General features: G+C 42.4%; 1 protein-coding gene across 1 annotated transcript; it reads right to left on the reverse strand.

The window, feature by feature from the left end:
- Positions 1-7,591: 7,591 nt before the first annotated feature.
- Positions 7,592-27,186, reverse strand: krt222 (keratin 222; the record flags this gene model as incomplete). Its single annotated transcript, XM_080516060.1, has 11 exons — positions 7,592-7,934; positions 12,404-12,506; positions 14,358-14,578; positions 16,470-16,690; positions 16,920-17,045; positions 18,255-18,308; positions 18,354-18,507; positions 18,550-18,602; positions 19,705-19,858; positions 21,870-21,952; positions 26,968-27,186. The coding sequence occupies 11 exons, from the start codon at positions 27,184-27,186 to the stop codon at positions 7,721-7,723; spliced, it is 1,602 nt and encodes a 533-aa protein (XP_080372186.1). The 3' UTR covers positions 7,592-7,720.
- Between the last annotated feature and the right edge of the window lie 357 nt (positions 27,187-27,543).

The raw sequence follows: 27,543 nt of genomic DNA on the forward strand, positions 1-27,543 counted from the left end.
AGTCGAGCTCACCGAGTCTGAGCTGCTCCCATCATGCTTAGTTTAGTTTAGTTTAGTTTAGTTAACACATGGCGCCCCCTCCTGTTCTTCTGGTGGCTCTGCAGAGTCAAACCATCACAAAATTCTAAACCATCCGGAGCTTGAATATTCAGCACAGAGAGTTTCCAGCTGTACAATCTTTAACACACACGTAAATCTGAGATTTTTCCCATCACCAAATCCCACCAAGCAAAAAATAACTTAAAAGAAATTGAGAAGACGCCTTTGCCGCCCGTCTCAACCACGTCAGAATTTGGTAGAAAAATGAAAGGTGAAAAGTTGTCTTTTCCAGGTCATTGAAAGGTCATCTTTATTAAGACGTCTCTTTCTGGTAGAAAAGTGAAAGATGAAGGTGGGAAACCTCAGTGATGACAAGCACAGTTACAACCTCAAGAAAATATATGTTCATCTGTAAAGTTTTCCAGAGGTAAGTGTGTGAAATGTGTATTCATGTTTCTCTATGAGTAAAATCAGGCTCAGTCCATAAAAACTAGAAGTCCCATAAATGTATTTATTTGTTTTTTTTGTTTGAGCAATTATTCTTTTTAAAAGAAGCCATGTAGAGGTAGTGCTTTATGAAGGAATAGCTCTGAATGTTTGAGAAGCTCTGCCTGTTAATAAAGCTTTGACTCTTGTTGAAGCTTTACCTGTCCATGAAGCACTGACTGTAAATAAAATGGAAATCCTCATATAATACCTTCAAAAAAGAAAAATCACATCTAAGTATGGTTACAATAAAACATCAAATAATTTCAAATAAGGACGAAAGCAGAACACTCCAAGACAAAACATGAATACAATCAGAAAGACTCAATTACCATTCGATTACCAATGAAGGATGAATCTGCAGGTGGATGAATCAGGTGGCGCAGTGACACAGTGGAGGAGGAGCTCATAGTTCTCAGACTGCAGCTGCTTTCCTTCAGTCACAGAAGCAGCTGCTGCTCTGACCTGGTCCTCTGAGGAGAAACCAGCAGGTTTTCCTCACAGCTTCACTCGTCTGACGCCTTCAGAGACTCGACCATGAAGCTTCACCTCAGCATCCTCACCTTCATCACAGGTACACTGTCAGCACTCACTCTAAACTATACATATAAAATAGATGTGTGTTTTAAAGCGTCATTCTACATTACACATTTTACATTTATGTGTTTTAAAACATAATTATACATTTCTTGTGAAGAAAACTTATTTGATTAATTCCACCTTTATTCAGAGATGTGCATTCTTTCCCCTGACGTTCACTCACACACCTGCCTTCAGATCCTTTCAAGAAAACTTCTACTCTAAGGTTATAAACATCTTTGTTGCTGTGGGCCAAAGTCATCCGGAGGAGGAATGCAGGTGTTGGAAATTAGAATCTACTCATTCACCTATATATAAACACGTTGAATATCTAACTTACAACTAAAAGAGACCAGTCAAAATATTTAGTCTAATCTGGCACATTTTCACCTTTTTCAATAACTGACATTGTTCAGCACTTTAAGCCCACCACTTACAGCTTTGACACTTTACCCAGCACCTTTATGAAATATGTTTTTAATTGTACATCTCCAGATGTACTCCAGATAGTCAACAGCTCTTTTCAGACAGGTTGTCCAAAAGCTCTAAAGACAGCAATTATCAAACCTCTTTAAAAAGAAAATGAAACAAAGAGGAAATCTGGATTTAGGTCAAGCCAATGTGCTGAAACCGCCTTTTATTAAAATGCTGAATTGCACTTATGTGAGCAGTGACATATCCAGGGTCGCAGTTTTAGTGTTACTGCATCTCAGTTCTGCTTTCAACACAGTTGAAAATAACACACTGATCGGCAGGCTTGAAAAATAGTTGGGAGTTTCTGTGACTGCATTCAATCTGTTTTTTGTTTTTTTTAATCAATTAATTCATTTCAGGCAAACTTGTGAAAAACTTGTGTGCAAGCACATACGCACACAGATGCACCTAATTCCATACACACATACATATCAATATCTATCTATAAACCACTTGATGATGATATATATAAATGTATATCCTATGAAAATAAACAAATACACAAACTATATAACCTACATTTGAGAAAACCTATACACACATACACAAGTCATATATCTAACATACCTGAAAAGGGGTTGGAAGAAGTAAAACTTGTTTAATCTTACCCCCTCTCCAATATCCCAAAATCACATTTGATAATCTTACTTGCCAGATGGAGACTGTTCTCCATACAATAGTCAATAGGTAATTATGAGTCTGAGCATATACAAATCACTTGTGGGGTTCCTCAAGGCTCTATCCTTGGGCCTCTATATTTAACATGTATATGCTCCCTCTTGCTCAGATCATGGAACATTACAGCATCTATCATAATTATGCAGAAGACACTCAGCTCACGTCTCAGTGTCAGTGAATGACCACACTCTCTTATACCTGCTGAGTAAGTGCACCAATGAAATGATTGACCGGATGTGGCAGAAATTTCCTCAGCCCATTCTGATCTGTCTCTTGTGAGGTTGCAGCCACATTTTCAGTCTGATGGATGTGTGTGTTTTTATTTCACAGTGATAATCTCATGTGCTGCTGAGCCAATGAAGACCCTGAAGGCCTCTGTAGGAGAAAACGTCACTCTACCCAGTGCTGTGGAGTTGAAAGGATTTTTGTTGTATGAGAGAAATAATTTAGCCATGATATTTGAAAATGCACTGCAGATACTGGATCATAATTATAAGGAGAGACTTCACTGGAACCAGAACACAGGATATTTTACTCTCACCGGGCTGCATAAAAGGGACTCTGGGATCTATACCGTTGAATTGAAGAAAGGAACAGATGTTTCAGTAGATTATAAACTGATCGTCTACGGTACGTTGGATTTATCTTCTTCACTCTGTTGCTATATCTGTATTGTTGTCCAGATATCTTCCCATATTTATCCTCACAGTTCGGCTTTTGTGCTCATGATACTTTGCTGGCAACAAATTTGCTATGAATTTGTGTAGAATAACCCTGATGACAGAAGAAGGGAGGAGCTGCTGGGGTGAGAGTGGTTGGTGGATTTCCTGTTGTCGAATGGACGGTTGAGACTGAAGTGGTTTTTGGGAAAAATGGAAAACAGTTTGAGCTGCTCTGAAATCTCAGTTGTGTTTTGTGTTCCTCTCAATGAAGAAACAGCGACGTGTGGCTTGAATACGTGAACAGGAAATATGTAGGGGCTGCGTGGGGGAACTGTCATCTGTTTTTCTCTGCATCAGCTTCCTGTCTAATGTAGAAGAGAATTTATAACAAAAAAAAACCAAAAAAAAAAAAAAAAAAACCAACCCAAAAAACAAGCCAAAAAACAAAACAGGTTATTTTTCTCTCACAGCTAGTGATGTCCAAATGAATCTTCATGATGCTTCATGAACCACTTTCTTTTTTTTCTGAGGAGCACTCTTAGATTGAAGATAGGGACTGAAGGACTGGCAATGAAGTGGAAAAAAGACAGTGGTTCATGAAGCCATCGCCACTCACAGCAGTATATGCTTTACTATGCCGCCCCCTACAGGTTTCAACACTTCCTACAAATTATTAGATCGATATTGAACCAGCTCTCAGTTCAGGACTCAAATAACAGTCTCAATGTGAAGATCAGACATGTTATCACTTTAGCATTTTTGTAACTTTGGATATTGACGTTGACGTGATCTATAGCTTGAGTATGTGGGGTTGTTATTTTTCTATATTGTGTATGTGAATGTAAAGTGCCGTGAGAGGGATGTGGTTATGATTGGCATTATTTAAAGGAAACATCGAAGGATATGGTTATAATTAGCATTATTTAAAGGAAACATTATCAGGATGTGACTATAATTGGCATTATTTAAAGGAAACATAGAAGGATGTGGTTATAATTGGCATTATTTAAATGAAACATTAGTGGATATAATTGGCATTATTTAAAGAAAACATTAGCAGGATGTGACTATAATTGGCATTATTTAAAGGAAAAATTAGTGGTTATAATTGGCATTATTTAAAGGAAACATAGAAGGATGTGGTTATAATTGGCATTATTTAAAGGAAACATTAGTGGTTATAATTGGCATTATTTAAAGGAAACATAGAAGGGTGTGGTTATAATTGGCATTATTTAAAGGAAACATTAGTGGTTAAAATTGGCATTATTTAAAGGAAACACTAGCATGGTGTTTTAATAGTAAACAGCAGTTGGATGACGTCATCGGGTCAGGGAAAAGAGGATAGGGAAAAATCTTGACGTTGTTAACAGTAGAAGTTGAATCATCATGTGTGAGTCTCTCCTGTAGAGCCTGTTGAAGCTCCTGCAGTGCGTACGGTGAACGTGAGCTGGGACAGCTGCTCTCTGCTCTGCTCGGTGGACGGCGCTGAAGACACGATGCTGCTGTGGTACAAAGACCAGGACGTGGTAAAGCAGAGGAGCTCCGCCTGGTCTCTGCTTCTCACCGTACGCGAGGCAGACTACAGCTCCTCTTACAGATGTGCGGCCGCAAACTCTGCAGAACATCGGACTCTTACGGTGGACGTGGAGACACTCTGCAGCAAGCTGAAGCTCAGAGGTGAGGCTGAAGCTTTTGGTCTGCATGTTCACCATCATTATTATAGTTCAGGCAATGTCGTCAACCTACGGACCCTGTGATCTCTGCCGACCCTCCAGAGGGTCCCAGACCCCAGGTTGGGCATCGGTGCCGTAGGTCAGTCTGACTGTGAGGGGATGTGCAGGCGGCGAGGCTGCATGCTGGACTGTGGGTGATTTACGGTGGACTCTGACCTGTTCCCCACAGCTGAGGCTGACCCACAGTCCTGGTTCTTCCTGATTCCCATTCTTCTGTGTTGGAGCTTCATCGTTTTCTGGATCAGTCGGACGAACCTGAAGCAGAAGAGTGAGGAAGCATCGACTTCGCCATCACACCTGAAATAAGCTGGAATCAGCCTGCAGACCCAGAGGAGACACATGGATCCATCATCCACACACGTATTTCTACACGAAGAGGCTCCATTGACGTGAGACTGACCTGTTCCTGCTCACGTTTGATCTCTGGATACAAACATCACACAAATAACTGTGCCTGAGCTTATCTATCTTAGTATATTTATGTTTAGGGAATTTAGTCACCCTTTTTCTGTCTATTCATATGATTTATGTTGAAATATACTAATAAATAACACCTAGAACCACGAGATGTCCCTGTGAGGAAACAAAATGCTTTTACAGTATATACTAGTCAAAAACCTCTATTGTTACTGTATTTGACTGACAAAGCAAGAAATATGTCTCAAACAAGAACAACCAGTCAACTTGTGTTTTATGGACTTGGAGAAGGTCGGGTCCAATTCAGATTGATTAAGGATCGAGATTGTTCCTTGTACTCTTTTGTGACTTTGGACAATAATTCTGGAGGTGGGGGTCTTTGGATTGGAGGAATATCTGCCCCACAGACACAGGGAAGGCTCCAGACCACTTTGAACCACGACAAACTGGGGACAGAAACCACAGGACTCAGCAGGTACTCATCAGTTCTTTTATTATTTTAAATGTTTAAATAAAAGCGTAGAGCTTCATTCGGATGGGACACAGCTCTCTCAGAATGAAGCGAAGCAGAAACCAAGCACACATCGGTAAATATTCTGCTTCTTCCACGGTCAATCCTCTGCTGCCCACAAGAAACTGCATTAGACACTCTGCCGGAGGTTTAGCCGACAACCGACCCCGGTCGGAGACGCACTGCAGTGGTAACTATGTACAAATCCTCACTGCTGCTAAAGAGTCACAGTGAGTGCCGTACGATGCAGCCTAAACAATCAAGCTTTCTTTTTTTTTTTTTTTTCATATTTTTCTTCAGAGGAAAAATGACAAAAGATCCTGTCAATGCACAAACTGTGAGTGTGTGTGAGTGCTGATGTCCATGAGTTACCCCGTCCTGGTCCTGCAGCCTCACCGCTCTACTTGGTGGTTCACATGCTGCGGTCTCTGCTCATCAATTTGGACATTCATTCATTTATTTATATGACAGGTTGTGAATCGCACGACAAACTGGGTTTGTACACAACGGATGCTCAGTGCTAGGAGGAGGTATCAGCAGGAACTTTGTGTCGTGTGCACTTCTTGGTTCGTTTGGGTAAATCGGTGTGGGGCAGTCCTGGGAAATAACATCTTGTGCAATTTAAAGAGGCTACATTTGGCAGTAATGAGTTAGTAACTGATTATTACTGTGATGGAATTAGTTACAGTTACAAATGTTCCCATTGAGCTCATACTTGTTTGAATTTGTCATACATAACCAGAGCTGTTGTATATTTATATCGCTTGATAGCCTACTGTTGGCTTTAGCATTACCCAAAACTGTTGTGTTGATGTTTACTATTTCAATAAACTGCTGTTTACTGGAGCCTCATTGATCCTGAACTGAAAAAAACCCCACACGTATTAGCATTAGTTTATGTCCGTGGGAGCTGCGAATAGCATTAGTGTGCTTAAATAAACATAAGCGTTTAGAAAAAAACTGTCTACACAGAGGTCTGGTAACATTTCTAAAAGTTGATCAGTCTGACCCCCTCAGAACTGTGGTAATATTTAGTAAAACAGCATTGTATGAAATCTGTCACTCTGTGAGTGACTTTGTAATCTCCAGTCCATTTGAGGTTTTTTTTTTTTTTTTTTTTAAGTTGCTGCACCACACCACACTGTGTTGACTCTCTGCAGAACTCCATAAGCATGGTCATCAGATTGTACAGCTTTGAAGGAGAAAGCAGGACCAGACCTGGACACGGTCGGTTCTGTGTGCATCGCCTGACCAGCTGTGGAGGGAGGGGAGAACATCGCCTCTTTGAAATGTTTTCAGACTCTTCTTGTAATATTTAACGTCCTAAAGCAGCAGCAAAAATGAGAATATGAACCTGTAACAAACTGACAGGAAAAATAACAAGTGTGATGAAGAAGGACTTATCAAGAAGGACAATAAACTTCTTCTTCAGCTTCAGCAAAGGACCAGAAACAGCATCACAGCATCGGACCAGTCAGTGTAACTGAATCTGCAGCAAGTCAACAATCACAGCAAACAGATTTGTACTGTCTACATACGAGGTGTGAAGATGAAGTGGGGACTGTCAGCGAGCCAGATCAGTCGGATGATAGCAGACTTCAAATAAGCCAATTACAAACGTTCTCTCTGTTTTAAAGCAAACCTATATATATATATCTTTTTTTACAAAACCTTAAAAACAACATACATTCTTTATCCAGCTCTCAAGTGCTTGTGTTCAAACTTTTTAAATAGAAGTCTTACATTGGTGAATACTGATTATATTATTAAAATATCTCGTTTTATTTTCAACCAGTTCATATAACTTGGTTCGTTTAATGATTTTTGCACATTTTACTTCAAGGTGGAAACTTCTGTTGTAAAGTGACACATTCTAGAAAATCCACCAAAAACCTAGAAGAGAAAAAAAAAATCCACTCTCAGGAAAGTTTAACTTAATTCCTCCTGTTGCTCTCAGTGTGATTCAGTGCTGCTGATGTCATAACTTATTTGATGCACTGGAATAAAGATGTTTCAGGATGAAATGCGTCTCTCAGAAGCTTAGTGGGTAAAGCCGTGGCGAGGAGTATTTCTCAGCGCTCAGGTGGATGAAAGCTGTGTTTGACAGTGACGGTTTGGCCCTGGAGGTCACCTCGGGGTCACGGGGTGATGGTGGGGATGCTGCGCGACCTCTTCATGATGAGGCGCACCTCCACGTCCGGGAGGCTGTCCTGCTTGGTTTGGGCGCAGCCTTCGTCCGCCGTCGCCATGTGCAGGTCGAAACGCAGCGACACTGACTTCTTCCGCAGCTTGGGGTTCCCCCTGAAGAAGGATCCCTCCCACTGCTTTATCACCTTATCGATCTTCTCTGTCCTGCACACACACATACCAGTTTGAACAGGTGAGTATTGATTAGACGTTTTAAGTATCTATACTTTACTGGAGTATTCATTTTTCGGCATACTTTTTTATTTGTACTTGCTGCCTCATCCCGCTTGTTTTATTGAGGCATGTTTATTTATTTTTCAATCCTAATAAATTGAGCCATGATTGGATAGAGGCAAAAACAGTCCAACACCCTATTGGTTGGTAAGCAGATCCACCGCCCCTGTACATGAACGGCAAATAAATGATCCAGCCAATCCCGTGCACGTATGCTAATTAGCCATGTACACAACAGAAGCATGAGTAAAGTTGAGAAGTCCGACTAAACAAAGGCTATATCATGGCACACTTTGAGTTTACATCCATAAAGGTGTCACTCAGAGACGAAGATGCTTCTGCAGCACAGTGGACCCGCTCACTACCACAACAGAGACTCTACATGAAGTTGAGGACCATTGTCGTCACAACCTTCAAAAATGATTTGATTGCTTCGAGAAACGAATTAACACAAGTGGTGAAATCTGAACGTTTTTAACATTATGTTTAGTTACAGGGAGGTAAACATGGTCAAGAAAATGTCCATACATTTTTTTTTTATTCCTCAAAACGGCCACATAGTCAAAAAGATTTGGATTCATGTCCCATAAACAATAAAGACATTCAATGTTTGATTTAAATGTTTGAGCCTGCATGTACGCAAGCAGGAGGCCTTTTCTTCATTCCACCACGCCCCTGTTGGGGCAGATCTGTAAGCTGACTGCATGGCCTGCAGGGGGCAGCATGGCAGATCAATTAGAGCAGCCAGAGAGTCAATCGCCTCAGAATACTGCAGACTAACATGCTTGTATTTTGTAATAATGATGCTGTAATATACACTCAATATAAACAAACACAACAGATAACTGAATGAAAAAAATTATAATTTGTAGTTACAGAAGCTATCTTAGCTCAACTCTTGACTAGACTTCAAAGCTCTAATTCTGCATCGTGAGATGATTCATCACAGTTTGTTTCTGCCAGAGAGCACAAAGTTATTTTGTTCCTCACAATGATCCTCTGCTCTCGGGAAAACATGACAACCAGTGGTACAAATGTGGCCCCCCGGTTTTATTTATTCTGCAAGCTGATTATTGGTTCGATGTGATGGATGATGTCGCTCTTGTTAATAGCCACGTTTAGATCAGACATCAGGTGTAATTACTGTCTTTGAGGAGTGTCAAACATATAAAACAGGCCTGGACAAGGGTCCATATTTAGATGTTGTTTTATCCAAAAGTTACAAATCCCATTGACTTTCCTGTTTCAGCTTATTTAAAGGGGTCATATTGTGCAAAATTCCCTTTAAAATGGTTTTCCAGCTGGTTCTTTTCTTGAGCTAGAAAAATTCAGTCACAACTTAGCCGGCAGCCTGGATTAAACATTTGTGACTCCGTGATGATCAAAGTTCCTGAACTCCAGGCCGGAAGTTCTCCAACTGTGAGAAGCAGCTGAGAAGATGTGGATCTCTCCAAGTAATTATTGTCAAACTGAATTAATTCTTACCACTGGATGGAGCTGGAGTGTCCACAGTTCAGATCAAGACTTTGAACTGTGTCATTATTTTGTTGGCCACTGGATGGTGCTGCAAACTTTATGTAGTCTGCTTGGCTACTGAGTCTGCACATCCACACGAGACAGCAGCAGCTTTCACCTCCATCAGTTATATGAATAGAAAACAAAGTAAAATGTGCGCAGGACTCCAAACGGATATCCTCTCATATCACAAAAGGGGATGCAAATTAGATATTTCAGAACATTAGCTGTGGGTGTTAAATTTACGTGATGGTGCATGTTTGTTTCCTTTTTGGAGAAATGACGCACCGAACTGATGTCAAAACTTGGTGAACGTGTTCTGAGGGCAGAAGCATCATGTGAAACACACAGTTTACCCCTCAGGAACTTGGACTCCAACTCCAACACAATTTGACATGTTCGAACATTTCTGTTTGAACATTAATTAAACAATAACATGCAAGTTGTTATTTCATTCCTCGGAAACTAGTTCCAGGGAAATTTATGTGATTTTCATTGGAACTTGTTTTCTGGCTGCTCCTGAAACACTGAATCATTCAAACTGATTAAAGGAAGGTGAGTCTGTGACACACTGTTAGGGCCTCCCCCCCCAAAAAAAGAAAGAGGTTCTAGTTCAAGGCCGGTGCCAGGGCAAGTTCTCAATTGAGCACAGCCAAAGAACCGGTTCTTTTTCCACCGTTAACAGAGCCAAGTGAGAGCCATGTCATTGTGTCTCTCCAAAACGTCGTACATCACTAATTTTACCAATTTAGCACTGATAGCGACACACAGGAACAAGGAGATGGACTGTATTCATCAGTTTTGTGTGGGACGAAGACTAAAGAGTGAGAAAACATTGCATCTCCTCGTCGCTCTCGTGTTTTTTCATGTCCGTCTTGCTTTAGTTTGGAGCCCCAGAGTGGACAGAGAGATAAACATAAAAAAAAAAAAAAGAATAACACATGAATGAGCTTGGGTCTTATTTTTCAACATTTGGGCATTATATTGTGAATTTCAACTCCGTTCGCTTTATTTCTGGACGTGTCTGAATCAAATGCTTCAACATCGGAGAAGAATGGAGGTGTAGAATGATAGAATGTAGCTCAACAGCCGTTTCCAATGGCAACCTAAGTAAACACACGCTGATTAAAGTTCTCTTTCACATGAAGTGCCATTAAAAAGCTTCTTTTATGGCAAAAAATAAATAAATCCAAGCTTTCATTTACAGTAGTGTGTAATTTGTTTAGTAGTTACAGATGAACCAAAAGTATCGCTTCATGATACATTTTTGTGGGTAGAAAAAAATAATGGGGCTTAGTGGAGCACAACGCAGCCTCATGCAAAGCTCAGCCTGGAAGTGAAGTTAGTTTAAATGATGTTACGATGAAAAGCATGAAAGAACAACGATGGAAAACTGCTTCTAAATTATATATCCGACGCAGCTATTTTCATTCGGACGGTGATCAACCAAATATAAGTGTTCATTTCTCTTCCAAGGTCTGAGCCACGATAGATACAGAATGAGACGTGATATCACGGATTCGGACATGTTAGTGGAGGAAACGACATATACAATACTGATATAATAACATCTAACAAACATTTGTGCTCCTTTTTACATCCACAAACCTTCAGATCATGAAACATATCACCTGGTAAGAGAACTTTTCAAAATTGTATTACAGCAGCACTGTTGGAGGCAGCCATGTTGATATTTTGTTGTTGTCATTGATGCTGTAAACTGGGTAATGGGATATTTACAATAATCCTGGTTTCCTGTTGGATGAATTTCACACTGCTGAAGATGACATCAGCAGACTGTTATCAGCTGTAATCAGATGTTTTTAGCTGTTCTCAGCTATTCTCAGATGCTTTCAGCTGTTGTCAGTGGTTCTCGTCTGTTCTTGGCTATTCTCAGCTGTGTTCAGCAGGTCTCAGCCGTCCTTGGCTGATCTCGGCTGTTCTTAGTTATACCGGACTGCTCTGAGCTGTTCTTCTCGCAGATCTCAACTATTCTCAACTATTCTCAACTGTTTTCAGGTGTTTTCGGTTGTTCATGGCAGTGTTTATCCGAAGCTGTGATGGTGTTGTGTTATTCAGCAGACTCTACTCCGATCAATACTTGCAGGCAGACACTTTCTCTGGAAGACCTGGAGCAACTTCAGCCAGGTGAGGTCAGTGAGTGAATTATCCAGGAAACACTTGAGGAATGTTTTTAGTAACAAGTCATTTCTCTTATGTCTCTTTCATCAGAATTAATCAATCAAAGTGTGTCTGTCAATCAAAGCTCAGACAAACATGTCATATCTGAGCTGATGCTGTTTTTGAAATCCCCATCTAATTAAAGGGTAACTGAAAGAAAAACAAACTATGTAGGAGATCCTCCCAAACATACCGTAACACCCTACCCTGCCTTTGTCAAGCGCGTGTGTGTGTGTGTGTGGGTGTGTGTGTGTGTGTGTGTGTGTGTGTGTGTGTGTGCACGTGCGTGCGCGCGCGTGTGGTTTCATGCCTGAAAAATGAACAAAGTCATTCTCCAAGAATAACAGGTGCTCCGCCCTTCAGCCTGCACAGACTCAGGTATCCACATCAAACATCAGCCATTAAATTCCCATGCAGGCTGCGGTGAATCAGCCCTGGGAACCTGCGAGGCCGACTCAACATTTTATTTGGCGTGACTCGCTCGACGTGTAAAGGTTTGTTCGGCCCAGACGTTGCCGCAGAGGCGAGGGTATCAAAGAGAACTAATGAGCGAGTCATTATCTCAGTCAGAAGTCTGAAAAGGTAATTCTTAAGACAATTACAGAGTTGAAGTTAGTGTGAACAAAGGTGTGAAATATGTGTGGTGTGGAGCGGCTTGCTCTGAGCTGTGGGGTGAAGAGTGGGGCAGGAACATCCCTACTCACTCGATGGTGCCATGGCCCTCGGCGCTCTCCCGCACCACGTTACCCTGAAGGATCTCCTGAGTCTTCACGGTGGAGATGGGCAGGTCTTTATCCTGCTCCGGCTCTGCACCACAACAAAAACAATCAACAGTGACCTGTTGGGAAGGAACACATGACTACCAACCCAAAGTAAGATGGTAGTAACTGATCACTTTTCAAACAATCAGTACAGTCACTGAAGTTTACACGAGTGGCTATAATTGAACACAGCCACACAGCTGCTGTCTCTCCCTGCATTCAGCATTCAAACACACTCTTAGCATCAGCATTGTCCAAAGTATTTACCATTAATCCTGAGTTAACTCGGTCCTCCTGGTTACAAGACATGTGTGGCAATAGCATTAGTTTGGGTTCACAGTAGCTGTGATTAGAATTGCATCTATTCTGGTCGGGAAGTGGCGCTTTGAGGCCAGAGCAGCTTTGATTCCCACAGCCAACAGGTCACCACTGTGGGTCCCTGAGCAACACCCCTGATCCCCATCAGCTCCCCAATGAGGCTGCCCACCACATCCTAGAAATAGGATGGAACAGGACCACTTCACCCAACTCCTGTTTACTGGAGAAAGAGCTTTATTAATTCTCAATGAATTTCCCCTGACCATAACACACCAGCAGCATTAGCTTCTGTCCACAGAATCTGGAATTAGCATTCGTAGCCTCCCTTCAGAAGCTCTGTCATGATCCTTTTCACTTTTGGTCCTAATGAGTCATAAAAAATCATTACTATCATTAAATCGTCATGGCTACAACTGAATTTTCCATTGTGCTCATTGCAGATTATTGTTGTACAAGGAGGAAAAGTTGAAGAACTGCATAGCTGCTCTCTCTTAATGTCTTGTTTAATCTTGGCGCACTGTTAGGCTTCGCATGAGCTAACGGCTGTTGGTGTTTCACTAAATTCATGTCTCCTCAAAGAGGTGTGCCACATTAACTTTGAACATTCTCAGTCCTCCTGATATCAACACACAAGTAACATTAGCATTAGCTTATGTTCACAGTAACTGTGATTAGCATTGGTAAACCTGATAAATTGCTAACATAAGCATACAACCATAACCATAACATACACAAGCTCCCTGCTGCTCTGTCTAGTTTCTCTTTATTGACTAATAATTCTCACTGTAACTCCACTACTTTTGGCTCTATTGAGTCACAAAGTGATGATGACTGCTATTAAATTATAAATGCTGGGACAGTTATAAAATTTTCCGTGACGTCAACATCATTGTTGTCAAAGGTGAAAAGAGTTGAAGAGCCCCGGAGCAGTTGTCGTTGGGATAAACTAATCTCTGTTAGGAGGAGCCTCATTAATCCCGAATCCACTCTATTCTCCTGACGGCAAGAAGGAACATATAACACTGCTGGTCACATTAGCTGTAATTAACATTGCCGGTCTGATGAAACCACCGCTTCTTATTTTACTCTTCTTGTCATTTGTTCATAAATATGTGTCTTTCTGGCAATAACATTCAAATTATAGAGCATTTTCCTCCCACTAATGGATGTAACTTCACCTAACATACAGACTATTGAGCATCTTCTTGTGTCATCATTATTATTACAGAAAATGTGTCAAATGACTAGTTATTTGTATCTGCATTAGCAAACCAAGTCACGCACCACCGTTGATAAATGGAGCTATTAACCTCTTAAATCTGATTGACTTATCAGCACAACTATGTTACTATTTTTTGTTTAAAAAGACAGAGCACCCTCTCCTGGTTAGTGTCTTTGTAACTGTTCGTTTGTGTCTGAGTCAGTCATTTATTAAGATTCAGTTTAGGAATTCACTGAGGCCACACCGCCCCTGGTCATTTCTTTTCGAAGTGACTTTGATGACTTAAAAAACAAAAGCTGCTGACTCACGCAGATGAGCGAAGTGACTGAACTGAGGTGACGTCTTGTCGTTCGTTACCTGTGAGGATGACGAGGCTCTGCTGGCGGTACAGGATGCTTTTCTTCAGCCCGTTCTCTGCGGGGAGCAGTGGCGGTATCTCCGGCAGAGGCTCCGACTTGGGCTCATCCGGAGTAATGGCGGGGTCACTGAAGCCATTGTCCAGCCCATTGTCCCTGGGCTCCACCACAGAAGACCGCCAGGGCCGAAGACCCATCGGCTGCACACTGCGGCCCATGTACCTGCAGTACACGGGAGCATCACAGTATGTTCGGCACTCATTACTATTAAGAAATTACTCACATTTGGAAATCTGCTGTCTCACTCTCTCACTCTCTGTCTGGCTCACTGAGCTAACATTAGCATTAGCACAAGTTACCGTCGTCAGGGTTGCGATATACTGAACTCCTGTTTATTAACTCTGTCATCCTGACAACAGCATCAAACATGCCCTAAATCACTTCATCACAGTTTCCTCTGTGGTGAAGCTCTTTTCCTTAAGTACAGACTGCGGGAGGGTTCAGACGTCTACTAAAAACATTTATGAAGTCTCTCTTTCTTCTTGAATTTCATCAACAATTGAGAGCTCTGTATACAGACTCCAGACACCACATTGTATGGTAAATGGTCTAGATTTATATAGCGCCTTCTAACAGTAGGGACAGCAGTCCCAAAGCGCTTCACATATCAGTCATTCACCCATTCACGCACCAATGGGACAGAGCTGCCATGCAAGGCGCTAGTCGACCACTGGGAGCAATTTAGGGTTCAGTGTCTTGCCCAAGGACACTTCGACACATAGACCAGGATCGAACCTCCGACCTCTCACTCCGAAAGACGACCACTCTACCACCTGAGCCACGGTCGCCTGTATCTCTCTGTGACGTCAACTGGTAAAAATTGGAAAACCTGGGGCAGCACTCTGATCAGTATGTAACTTCTGCAAAAAGCCATAAAACAACACTACCTTCCCCCATCTATATAAATGACAATCATATGGTTGACGCAGCAAATGTACCAAACTGTAAAAGAGCCATCCATCGTCTGGAAAGTTGGGAGGATAATTACAGGGCTCGTCAGATGAACACACTATATAATAAAACACATAAGATGAGGCGGCAGGCTGGAGTCTGTCAGGTCTGATTCAACAGTTTCCCATCAATGAATCACCGATAGAAACTTTGTCATCTCACCTAATCAACAGTTTCCTGTTTCTGCTGACTTTCTGGTGGATTCCCGATAAATTTTGGCCCAATTCTGTGCGTGAGGCCAGAATGAGGCTGGATTTAGAGGAATAGTTTCGTGCGGACATCGTTTGTTAGATCTATCAATGTTGATTTTAAGATGCAATCTTTGTGTTTTACCTTTACATCTGTCAACATATTTAACCATCACAATCAAAATGTATTTGACCATTGTGTCCAATCCCAGTTGAGGCTAATTTCCACATATCTCTCAGAAACAGAGTGATTCGTATTCGTTGTTCATTATGTCTGTATTTCTGTCCCTCTTCGGGAAGCTCACACATTCAGAAGGATGGAATAGTACCACCACAAGGGGAAGTGCTGAGACAAGAATAACAAATGTGTGACTTTCTCGAAGAGTGTCTGTATACCAACATCCTAAGTAGCGATGTACCTACGAGTTCGGGCCAGCATCATCATAGTCATCATCGACTCGAAAAAAAGACTTCAAGTCTTGGTAGTTGGTTAGTTTGTTGAAGCAGAGCTGCAACGTTTGCTGGATCAAATGGCAAACGCTAATTCCAACACATTGAGAACATGAGACGTGAAGGTCGAGACATTTCCACCGTTTCAATCACAGAAATGAAGGAGAAATGAGTATGCAGAACATGCAAAATCCAACTTTAAAGAAGTAGGGACCTTATCATTATGAGGAGAAAGTCCTGACCCTCCACTGCCATGACATGAAGGTAACACAGATGCTAAATTTGATATATAAATTATTTATAAATATATCGATTAAGAATTGAGACTGCATCTTAAGTGTCACAGTCTTAAATCCTGAAGCTCATCAGGATCAGCAGATGCCAACACGTACTATCACAGACCAGCTGAGGCCATCTATACCAGCAAACACCAGCAAACACCAGCAGAGACCAGCAGAGCTCACCTGCCCTCCTCGCGCTCCAGCAGTCGCCTGTAGATGGCGATCTCTCGCTCCAGCCTCATCTTGGTGTTGAGCAGCTGGCTGTGGCGCTGGCGCTGCGTGGCCAGTCCATCCCTCACCTGCTCCAGCTCACCCTCCAGCCCGGCGATCACCTGCGACAGGTCCTGCAGCTGGCTGGAGTACATCCGCTGGGTGTTCTGCAGGGAGGTCTCCAGGCCTTTCTCCTGAGCCCACCACACACAACCAGCAGTTCAGATCAAGAGGACTAAAAGTAACAGTGTGACAATGAAAACACTCTTGAGATGCCTCAAATCTGAATGTTAACTGAAGTTACATCAGTTAGTGGGAGGAAGATGCTCTATATTCCTGTCTCATATCTTAGATATTAAAGGTGCACACAGGCTGAGTGTGTTTGTGGCTTTTTGCTCACGCACACTGTGGGTTTTTTCCTACCATTGCATGCAGGGTCTCTATCTCCACCTGCAGGGAGTGCCACTGCTTCCTGGCCTCGGCCAGCTCAGCCCTCGCCTCCCGCAGGGCGGCGCCACCGAGGCTCACCTGCGTCCATGCTGCCTCCTCCTGCAGGACCAGAGGTGGACCGCATGTTAAAGTGAGAACAATCAAACGACCCCGACAGACCCCCGTCAACATGCTGCAACACAAAAGCATGATTTCCATTTTGAAAACTGATAAAACAACAGGGATGATGAAAACAGCATGATTCTTAAAAACAAAGCCAGGGCATAGTAATTAGTGTACAATATGAAAAAAATGTCGAAATATGCTTTTCACCTTTTCAGATTGTAACTTTTAACTGTTGGGTGCTTTATTGCAGATTTCATTTCACCTGTTTGAAATCACTGAAGTGCATTTGTCACAGAAACAATGAACAAAACAAACTAACTCCAGTATCTACAGGGACAAAGTTCTGTAATAGAAGACATTGGTCGAAGTAAAAAGTACTGATGATTCAGGATTCAGGCCGCGACCCTCCTGAGGGAGCTGCACACTCAGCTGCTCCTCACAAAGTCTGGAGCAGAATAATAAAACACTATCACACTGATGTCCAGGGATCATGGAAACGTTTCAACATGGACCAAAGGATATAAAGATGGTTAGAGAGGATATAGAATTGCCTATAATACTACAACTACCATAAAAAAAAGTCAGTGTGACTCTAGGTCTGAGTTAAAGAAGGAGAAATAGTCCAATTTGACTGCCAGAGGAAACAAGCTGAGAAGAAATAAACTATTCAAACAAACATGCAGTTACATTCAATAAAGAATAGTCAAATGCCTGCCAAACAAACATGAACCTACAGGTAAAATGCTGATAATTAAATACTCTGATAGGATTTAATTAACAAGTCAAATCTAATATGTATTGTAAATTTATATAACTGTGTACTCAGGTTGAAATAGCACACTGAAAACAACAGATGAGACTTTAAATACCTCTTTAAATTTAAAACAGATGTATCAACTGTAAAAATACAGTGTTAGTGAGACTGAAAGCTTCCTTTAAAAAGCTTAATGAAGCTGAAGGATTATTTTCTCTCTCTTACAGACACACACACACACACACACACACACACACACACACACACACACACACACACACACACACACACACACACACACACACACACACACACACACACACACACACACACACACACACACACACGCCCACTCATCATGCCAATGGGACGTCCTGTTGTCGGTGTGTGAGGGTGTGCCTGATCCATGAAATCGAACAGAGGATGAGGATGCAGGAGTGGATGCGTACTTCACTGAGGAATCCTCTGTGTGTTCGACATGATGCTGCTCCTCCTCCTGCTGCTCCTCCTGCTCCTCCTGCTCCTCCTGCTCCTCCTGTTCCTCCCACATGGCTGGGCCCGGCCGAGCCGGACGCTGGATTTGAGAGCAGGCCCAGTTGATGCCTCTCGCCCGGACCAGACACTCTGCCCTGGTCGCACTGCGCTCGGATTCGGTCGAGGAGCTGGGTGAGCTCCATCCCTGTGCCATCCTCCTCCTCCACTCCTCCTCCTGCTGCTCCTGCTGCTGCTGCTGCCGTAGTTGACGCTAACAGAACATCACAGGATCCGGCTCGCTGCAGCTGCAGAGCCCGGGCTGCCTGCAAAGAGCATAACACAAGGAGAGTAGGAGGGAGGGGGGGCACAGGGGGGAGAGACAGAGCGAGAGAGAGAGAGAGAGACAGAGAGAGAGAGAGAGAGAGAGAGAGAGAGAGAGAGAGAGAGAGAGAGAGAGAGAGAAATACAAGAAGAAAAAAAGAGAGACAAGAGCAGGATAAAAATAGTCAGCAAATGACCAGGTGAATGAATGTAAAGGACAGCAGTGTGTGTGTGTGTGTGTGTGTGTGTGTGTGTGTGTGTGTGTGTGTGTGTGTGTGTGTGTGTGTGTGTGCGTGTACGTGCGTGTGTGCGTGCGTGCGTGCACAAGAAAGACCCCAGTGAAGTGATGGAGGGGAGGTATTAGTCAGCAGGAATGAGGAAATAGACAGGAGGCAAGACAGAGGACACACACACACACACACACACACACACACACACACACACACACACACACACACACACACACACACACACACACACACACACACACACACACACACACACACACACACACATATAGAGGCAGCTGAGTCAGGGTCACAGCTGGTCAAAATTTATTAAACTGACAACACTAATTTTTTGTAATTGAATGGTTGAAATGGGTTTATTCCACCATTTTAGTCAGCTCTCTCTTTCTTTGAACCACGGCTGTGGTAAATAGCACATTGACAACTGGATGGACAATAACAACAATGTTTGCCTCCAGAGGGTCACGACTTCATATTCTCTGAGTTTTATAATTGACAGTCACCGTAGTAACAATACAACATTTTTGTCCGTCCATACGAATGTCTGTGTTGTTGCTGTTGTTGCTGTTTATACCTATTGTTCTCTGAATTTATGTGGGTTCATTACAAAAACAAACCAGAGCATTTTCAAAACGTTGACATAAACACCAAACCTTCTGAGACTAAAACGCAAAAACAAAGCAAATTCATATAAATGGGGGTCTTAGTAAATCAGACCAACTGACTCCAATACACAGTTACTCTTCGAGGAGGAACCAACCACACTGACTTACATTCTCACTCTTTGAGGGTCACATTTACAGTATTGGCTCCGAAAAGACGATAAATATGAGGTGAAAATATGACTATATGTCACCTCAAACTCCTGGTGCATCTCCTGCAGCTCCGTCATGGATCGATGGCAGTCGGCCTGCAGAGTCTCGCTGCTCTGATCCACCTTCCTCTTCGTCTCTCGAAGCAGAGCCACTTGCTGCTCCAGACGTCTGGTGTTCTTCTCCTCCGTCTCACACCTAGCGCGAGACATGGTCCACGCACATTTGAACAAAGGGGTTCAAAAGAATTCGGCACACACACACACACACACACACATTCAATCTCCTGTCTGACCGAGAGTGTGCAAAAGAAACATAGTCGATCGATTTGCTTCATATTTTCAGCAAATTTTACTCAACTTTTTGGTTGAGTGTTTGTCTCTCAATCAGAAGGTTGTAAGTTTGATTCCCCATCTCCCATCGCACATCCTGAATGTGTGCGTAAAGGGGTGAATGTGATTAGCCATGGAAGGGGTTCGGGGACTGTGATTGGACGGTCGTGCTGCAGAAGTCCTGGAGGTCTCTGTGATGTCCACTGTATAGATACAAAGCTCAATGTGTCTGCTTTCTGCTAGTTTTGGAATTTTCTTGACATCATAAATAGTGTCTGTGTTTATATAAGACAAGTAGGCTTCACAAGATATAAGTAATGGGTTTAAAAACCAGTGCTGCCAATAAATGTTGTCACCTTACAGATTTACTGACAGTTCGTCACTGTGCATTCAAGCCTCAAAGTTTTCCCAGAGATGAGAAAATATTTTGCATGACCTATTTATACTCTGCAGTTTAAACCATCGGCAGTAATAAAAACACCTGAATGCTTTGTTTAAACTATTGAAGGAACTTAAGGCTCACAGTCTGAAGTCCAAGGTGTGGTCGGGTGTGTCGGAGTCTGTTGTCACTGTTGGGGTGGAATGTCTGCGTACATCATTTGGCATACAGTTCAAAGGGGTTTTATTCGTTCACTATTTATTCATAAGCTTTGAACATAACATACAATAAACCAATCACAATGTCATCTGATACTTCTTTCGACGCCTTATAAGGACATTTAAGGACATTTATGTTGTATTTATCTTGCTCATGAGAGCACGTTGGCCAAACAGTAGTGAAAGTGATCACCTGTCTGACATAAAGACGAGGAAATGACTTTATTTTGACCAATTAAAGTGCGTGCGTGCGTGCACATGTGTGTGTTTAAATATTTTAAATGATGTATCGATGCAGAGTGACACCCAAATATTTAAACATTTAAACACACACACATACAATTGGTTCAATACAACATGAAATAAGCCACATTTTGGATGATATGTGAACAATTTCAGGCATAGCTGATCACATTGAGCTCGGAAAACTTAATCTGATTAAAAGTACTCGCTTAAAAACATAAATTAACTTCGAAATTTGTAACGTATTTAACAGTTAACTGCCAAGTAAGAACAGAATGTGAAACGGATAACAAATCTAACACCAGCAATGTGTTGATTTAATATGGAACACTTTAAAAGGGGATTCAAACAATAAGTATTATGATGAGTGTTCGAGCTGAGTGACCATTATGACCTGCCGACGGGGCGTGAAGAGACGATTAACGTCCTGCTCAAAATGTTGAAAACAGGAGAAGAGCAGGTGAACGTGTGAAACGACACCGTCCTTCAGGGGTTAATGGCTAACAGCTGTGTGTGTGTGTGTGTGTGTGTGTGTGTGTGTGTGTGTGTGTGTGTGTGTGTGTGTGTGTGTGTGTGTGTGTGTGTGTGTGTGTGTGTGTGTGTGTGTGTGTGTGTGTGTGTCACTCTGCATCAGTACATAAGTGAAAGTGCCGACGCAGCACAAAGCCCGGCCTGGATTTGTATGCAGGTTGGCTCACAGGAGCGAGTTAGATAACAGGCCTGGAAAAAAGCATCACAGCAGCAGGATGAAAACAGGAAGATTTTCAAAGTTAAACTAAATAATGACACGTCTTCATATGCTAGCGATGTGTCAACACTTATTTCTGCAATTTAGTTCATATGGTCAATTAAATGGCAGAAAATGCTATATTTCTGCGTCTCTACCCAATGTGTGTGAATCTGAGGTGGATAAAGAGGGTTTAACAGGTTTTATGGGAGGTGGTCTTATGCCTACAGGCCTAATCAATAAGCCCTGGACAGTAATCGATGTGGAAGGAGAAACACTGCAGCTTCCAGGAGAAACAAAAGGAGCTGACCTGGCCTGGACAGCAGCCGCTCTGCACTTCATGTTGTCAGACTGTAACGCCAGGTGAGCATTTTCCATGAGTAGCTTACCAACCTAACAGAAACGACAAGGAAAAAAACAATTAACCATGATAAAATGGGAGTGAACGATGTCTAGAAAGACAGTATTTCTATAGCAGTAGCTCACTGGATCATGACTTTCCACACAATCCAACACCAATCACAGCGATTTCTTTGTGTTTCGTCTGTCAAAGGGATTTTTGTGATCTTTTGTGTCCTTATAATAACTTAAAGTTTCTAATGCAATGTAAACTGATCTATGACCTCTGAATATTACAGAAAGCCAAACAATGGTGAACACAAACACTCATCAAACAAAAGCAGAATCCATCCATCCAGTCATCCATCCATTCATCCATCCAGCCATTCATCCATTCATCCATCCATCCAGCCATCCAGCCATCCAGCCATCCAGCCATCCAGCCATCCAGCTCCACTTTGAGACTCTGAGGAATGTCTGAGCTCCTCACTGAGTGAGACCTACATCTGGATCCACACTCAGGGGTGGAGTGGCCTTGATTGCTTGTCTTTCACCTCATATTCGTATGAATGTGACTAATGTCACACAATCTGTTGCATGCACCCAGTCACTCATACAATTAGGGAGACACTCCTCCACCAATGGTAATGGCTGTCCATCCATTGGTAGAAGTAGACCTGTTACTTTGGCTGTACTTCCTTTATTTTCCGACTCCACCAGATAGTTGTCTTGTAGGACTTTTCCACCAAAAAGAACCAGGTACTACTTTAGGGCAGTTCTTAAATGAGCACCGCCCAAGAACTATGGGGTTATATTTGTGCCAAAATTCTGAGCGAGCGATGGGAAAATTTGAGCGCAAAAAAATGTATTGTGCAAGCGCACTTATAGCATTTTGAGGAAATATTTAAATTGCGCAAAGACAAACTTGAGATTGCGCGCTGAAAAATAATTTCTGCGCTCAGATTCTTCCTCTGCGCGCTCAACCTCTCTCTCTCTCGCTCGCTCAAATCTCTCCACGTCGGCGCTCAAGTTCTGCTGTGCGCTCGCTCAAAATGTCCAAAGCCCAAATGTGACAGACACGGTTGTCCACCAATCACAGAAATTTGGGGCGGGCGTTGAATTCTGATTGGTTGCTTCGGTTTCTGGAAGTGCCTCATAACCAACGAAGAAGAAGAGGGAAAAACAAACCGCGAGGGAAAACAGAAATAAGGAAAACTAAAGATAATGATCCTGGATTACAACATGTTTTCCCCCGCAGTTTGTTTTTCCCTCTTCTTCTTCTTTTTCTTCTTCGTTGGTTATGAGGCACTTCCAGAATCCGAAGTAACCAATCAGAGTTCAACGCCCGCCCCAAATTTCTGTGATTGGTGGACAACCGTGTCTGTCACATTTGGGCTTTGGACATTTTGAGCGAGCGCACAGCAGAACTTGAGCGCGGACGTGGAGAGATGTGAGCGAGCGAGAGAGAGAGAGGTTGAGTGCGCAGAGGAAGAATCTGAGTGCAGAAATTATTTTTGAGCGCGCAATCTCAAGTTTGTCTTTGCGCAATTTAAATATTTCCTCAAAATGTTTTTAGTGCGCTTGCACAATAAATGTTTTTGCGCTAAAATTTTCCCATCGCTCGCTCAGAATTTTGGCACAAATATAACCCCATAAAGAACCGGTTGATTTTCCACCGTTGACAGAGCCAAGTGAGAACCATGTCCTTGCATCACTCCAAAACGATTCGTTTCCTCGTTGCTCTATTGTGTTTTACTTATAACATTCTTTTAAAATAAACTGAGCAGTTTTTCCACAAGTTGTGAAACACTGCTATAACATTACGGTAGCCTTATGGCCGCATTTCATTTGCGTTAATGTATTCAAACAAAGCACAGAGACACAATAAATTAAGTTTAATATTGTTTTGAGCAAATTACATATTATGGCTAACATCACAGCTTAAATAGCTAGCTAGCTGGATGTATGGCTCGGGGTCAGATCAACTGTCAAATCTGAACACAAAATGCAAAAGCGCTTCTCTTTAAATGTTCTGAAGGAAAATGTTCACATTTACCACCTACCCAAAGTAGAGCTTAAACTGAATTCTCTATTTATACAGAGGAGGCATTCTTTGGATCTAATAATATTATAAAACATATTTGGGGAAACGTCTTGTATCATTCAACCCTCTCAATGCTGAAACAAGTTTGTAACTCTTGATATGGTCCCCCCACCTTCAGAGGGATGTTTGTGATTCATGTGTGTGACGTTAAACTGTGCCCCTTAATGTCTCTGTCCCTCTCCAAAGCCAGCCAGATCAAAAGTTTGTGCGTACTCTTTACTCCCCAACCACAGAGCGAAGAAACTGAACAAAAGGTGGGGGTAATAATGACCCCGGATTTGCTCATCATTTCACTCTCACTGTGTGGGATAAAGAAAGCTGTGTGTGGGCTTTGTGAAATCAAAACACACTGCAGTTTCACTGGAGAAATCCAAGTGCAAAGAGGTGGGACACACATTAACATGCAAACACACCCTCCTTTCCTTTTGTTTCCAACTTTTCCACAACAAAACACACCTACGCTGAACCGGTGCCACATTTCAATTACGATATTCCATAACACGATAAACCACATTACACAATCATTGTGTGGCAGTTTGTCCACATGGCACCTCTCACAACCTGAGAAGTGAGCGACAACTTTATTATGTCTGAAGAAGTCTGTTCACGTGTCACCAAGTCGGCACAGTAAAGAAAAGGGTACTATGAAGCTTGTAACTTCATCTGAAGCATCTCCTTGGATGTGCAGACAGTGAGGCTGACTGAGCTTTACAGTCATGTAAACCGATGCCAAACGTTTGAGTGACAAGGTATGCGTTGAGAAACAAGAAAGTAATTACAGCGTCTGCCAGTGTCACCAGCTCACACTGAGCGAGATACTCAATCCAGACAGACAGGTAAAAACCGCCAAGACGAGTCATGTGGGATCGTCATGGCGGAAACTGATCTGCAGGGAGGTTCGGTGTTTTACAAGTCATGAAGATTCTCCGTGCGACAGTCGTCACTCTGACTGACGCCCAGACGTACTGACACTGCTGATAATCCGCCACCGCATGTCCCTTTACCTCAGTTCAACCATGCCTCGACTGATTAGCCAATAAAACCAACCCTCATCAGCCAACCGACTGACCAACGTCTATGTGATTTTCACTGAGATGAGACCACGACTACACCCTGTGTAGTGATCAGCAGTCGATCCATCTATTGATCAATTTTTAATTATAAAGCACTTTTCATACAGTAGACCGTAGCAGAAAGTGCATGACATGTTAGAAACAGAGGCCCTCCCTTCACTCACAGACACACAGTCCCATCCCGTCACCCCCCTCCACCTCTCCCACTCCCTCAAAGTGATTGAAAAAATAAATGAAAAAAAAACAAAAGCTACGGCTTATCCAGCTAACAGTTTGTGCAAACTTGTAAACACTGTCATTGTGTCTTGTCTATTCCTTTAATTGAATAGATTGAATCTAAATAAATCTGTGAACTCTCTCTTTCACCTCACCTGAACCAAATCATCACAGTGATGACAAACACATGCAGATCACACCAACACCACACAAAAAAGGTTCCGTAACAAATAAACACCACTTTATGTTCTTCATATCCAGAATAATCCATTTAAAACTGGAGAAAGCCAACAAAGATTTCGTAATTTATTGCTCAGATTTATTAAACAAATCTACCAAATCCTTAATAAGACTTTTTAATCTTATAATACGAAGATGGGTGTTTTTCATTATTGTGAGCACCTCACATATTTTGATCCTCTTATCTGAAAAGAAAACTTCTATCTGAGGGATTTATAACAAGTACAGTGAATACCTTGAAAACAATTGTATGGATCAATGATTTAATTTAAGATTTAAGATTGATGTCTATTTTCCGATTATCTTTTTGGAGTTGTATCTATATTGTCAGTATTTTTGTATATTCTCACTGTATGATGTTTCTATTATATAAACATTGGCAAAACATTGACTCTCACTCACTGTTTATATTAAAATAAAACAAAAGAAAATGTTTCCTGTAATTTCCCGTTTTCTCGGAAACAGTCTTCATTAAGGTTTGTGGGAATAAAGTGAATCAGATGGCGACACACTGGCACAAAACTGTTTTGGATGTACAGTTAGGAATAATCTCTTCCTGTTGTAATGAATGATGTAATGAACGCTTCTTTTTTTTTCACTTTTGCCGTGTGCTTTCATCATAAAACCTTTTTAATCGCCTTTTATTTTAGAAAAGTCGGTTATCGCTATCGCCGCACGGCGAGAAGGGCATGGGTGAATATATTATCCGGATCTTTCTGTGTAGAGTTTGCATGTTCTCCCTGTGCGTACCAGGGTTTCCTCCAAAAACATCTATGGTACAAAAACATGCACATGAGGTTAATTTGTGGCGCTGAATTTCCCCAATGTGAGTACATGTGATTGTCTGTCTCAGTGTGTTTGTCTCGTGATGGACTGGCGCCCTGTCCAGAGTGCCTTTGGGTGATAATAAAAATGGGTGATAATAATGCCAATCTATGGTACAAATTTCATTAATAATGACTTTAATGTAACATAACAGAAAAGGGAATAAAGCACCAAAAAGCATTCTATCACTTATCCAGAAAAATTGCAAAATTAATTTAAATTTTATTGCATTTTAAAGTCCAAATTATAAATCTAGAACTGAAGAGTACCGAAGTAACTTTTGAAATGGACATAAGGGTTGATATTGCATTTATTAAAATCAACAATACATACAGTAATACAGTAATTTGAAAAATTGCTCTTCATTATGAAGAAAATGAGTAGAAATGACCAAGTATGGTCATTGGGGGTAATAAAGGGTTAAAGTCTGTTTCAAGGTTGCTCACATGATGCAGCTGTCAGCTGTTTTTACAAGTGTTTGGTTAAAGCCACCAGGTCTGTGCAGCGTAGATATACAGTCTCGTGATCAAACCTTTCTGCAGCGCGTTCACAAACCATCACAGTTTACGGTGGACTTAATGATCCCATCTGGCTTTAAGGTAGACACTGACCTGGTCTCGGAGCTCGGTGACGGCCTGCTCCTGCTGGGACCAGTCCTGGGAGTGTCGCCCGCTCCTCACGCCCCAGTCCATTATCTGGGCCTCCAGCCGCCGGTTGGCTTCCTGCAGCCGGTTCACTTGCTCCAGAAAGCCCCGGAGGCGTGCGTTCAGCCCGGACATGGTGTGGCTGGAGTCCTGCAGCAGGTCCATGGCGCCCTGACACAGCCACATGTTGAATCACAACAAGGCAGAAGCTTTTCATACAGTCAAAATCAGCAGCTGAGCAGAGCCTGTGAGCCGGCGGCGTCCCAACATCCACACTGACGCGTATTCCCACAGCAAACAGTCATCAGAGATCACACAGGGCTGAAGGCGTTTACAAGGTAAATGTTTACCCAGAGAGTCTCACCAGAGGCGACGTGGCTTCTCACCAGCACAGAGTGGAGCAGGTCAGTGTGTGTCCCCTAACTACTACCACCACCCCCCCACCCTCCTCCCACTCGCAGTCCTCCACTGTGTCCCCCCGCCGTCCCCCTCTCACTGGTCCCTGGGGGGGTCCTGAGACGCAGCAGGCCGGCTGCAGCCCGT

This window comes from Blennius ocellaris, assembly GCF_963422515.1.
Source record: "Blennius ocellaris genome assembly, chromosome: 3".
In the NCBI taxonomy this organism is placed as follows: domain Eukaryota; kingdom Metazoa; phylum Chordata; class Actinopteri; order Blenniiformes; family Blenniidae; genus Blennius; species Blennius ocellaris.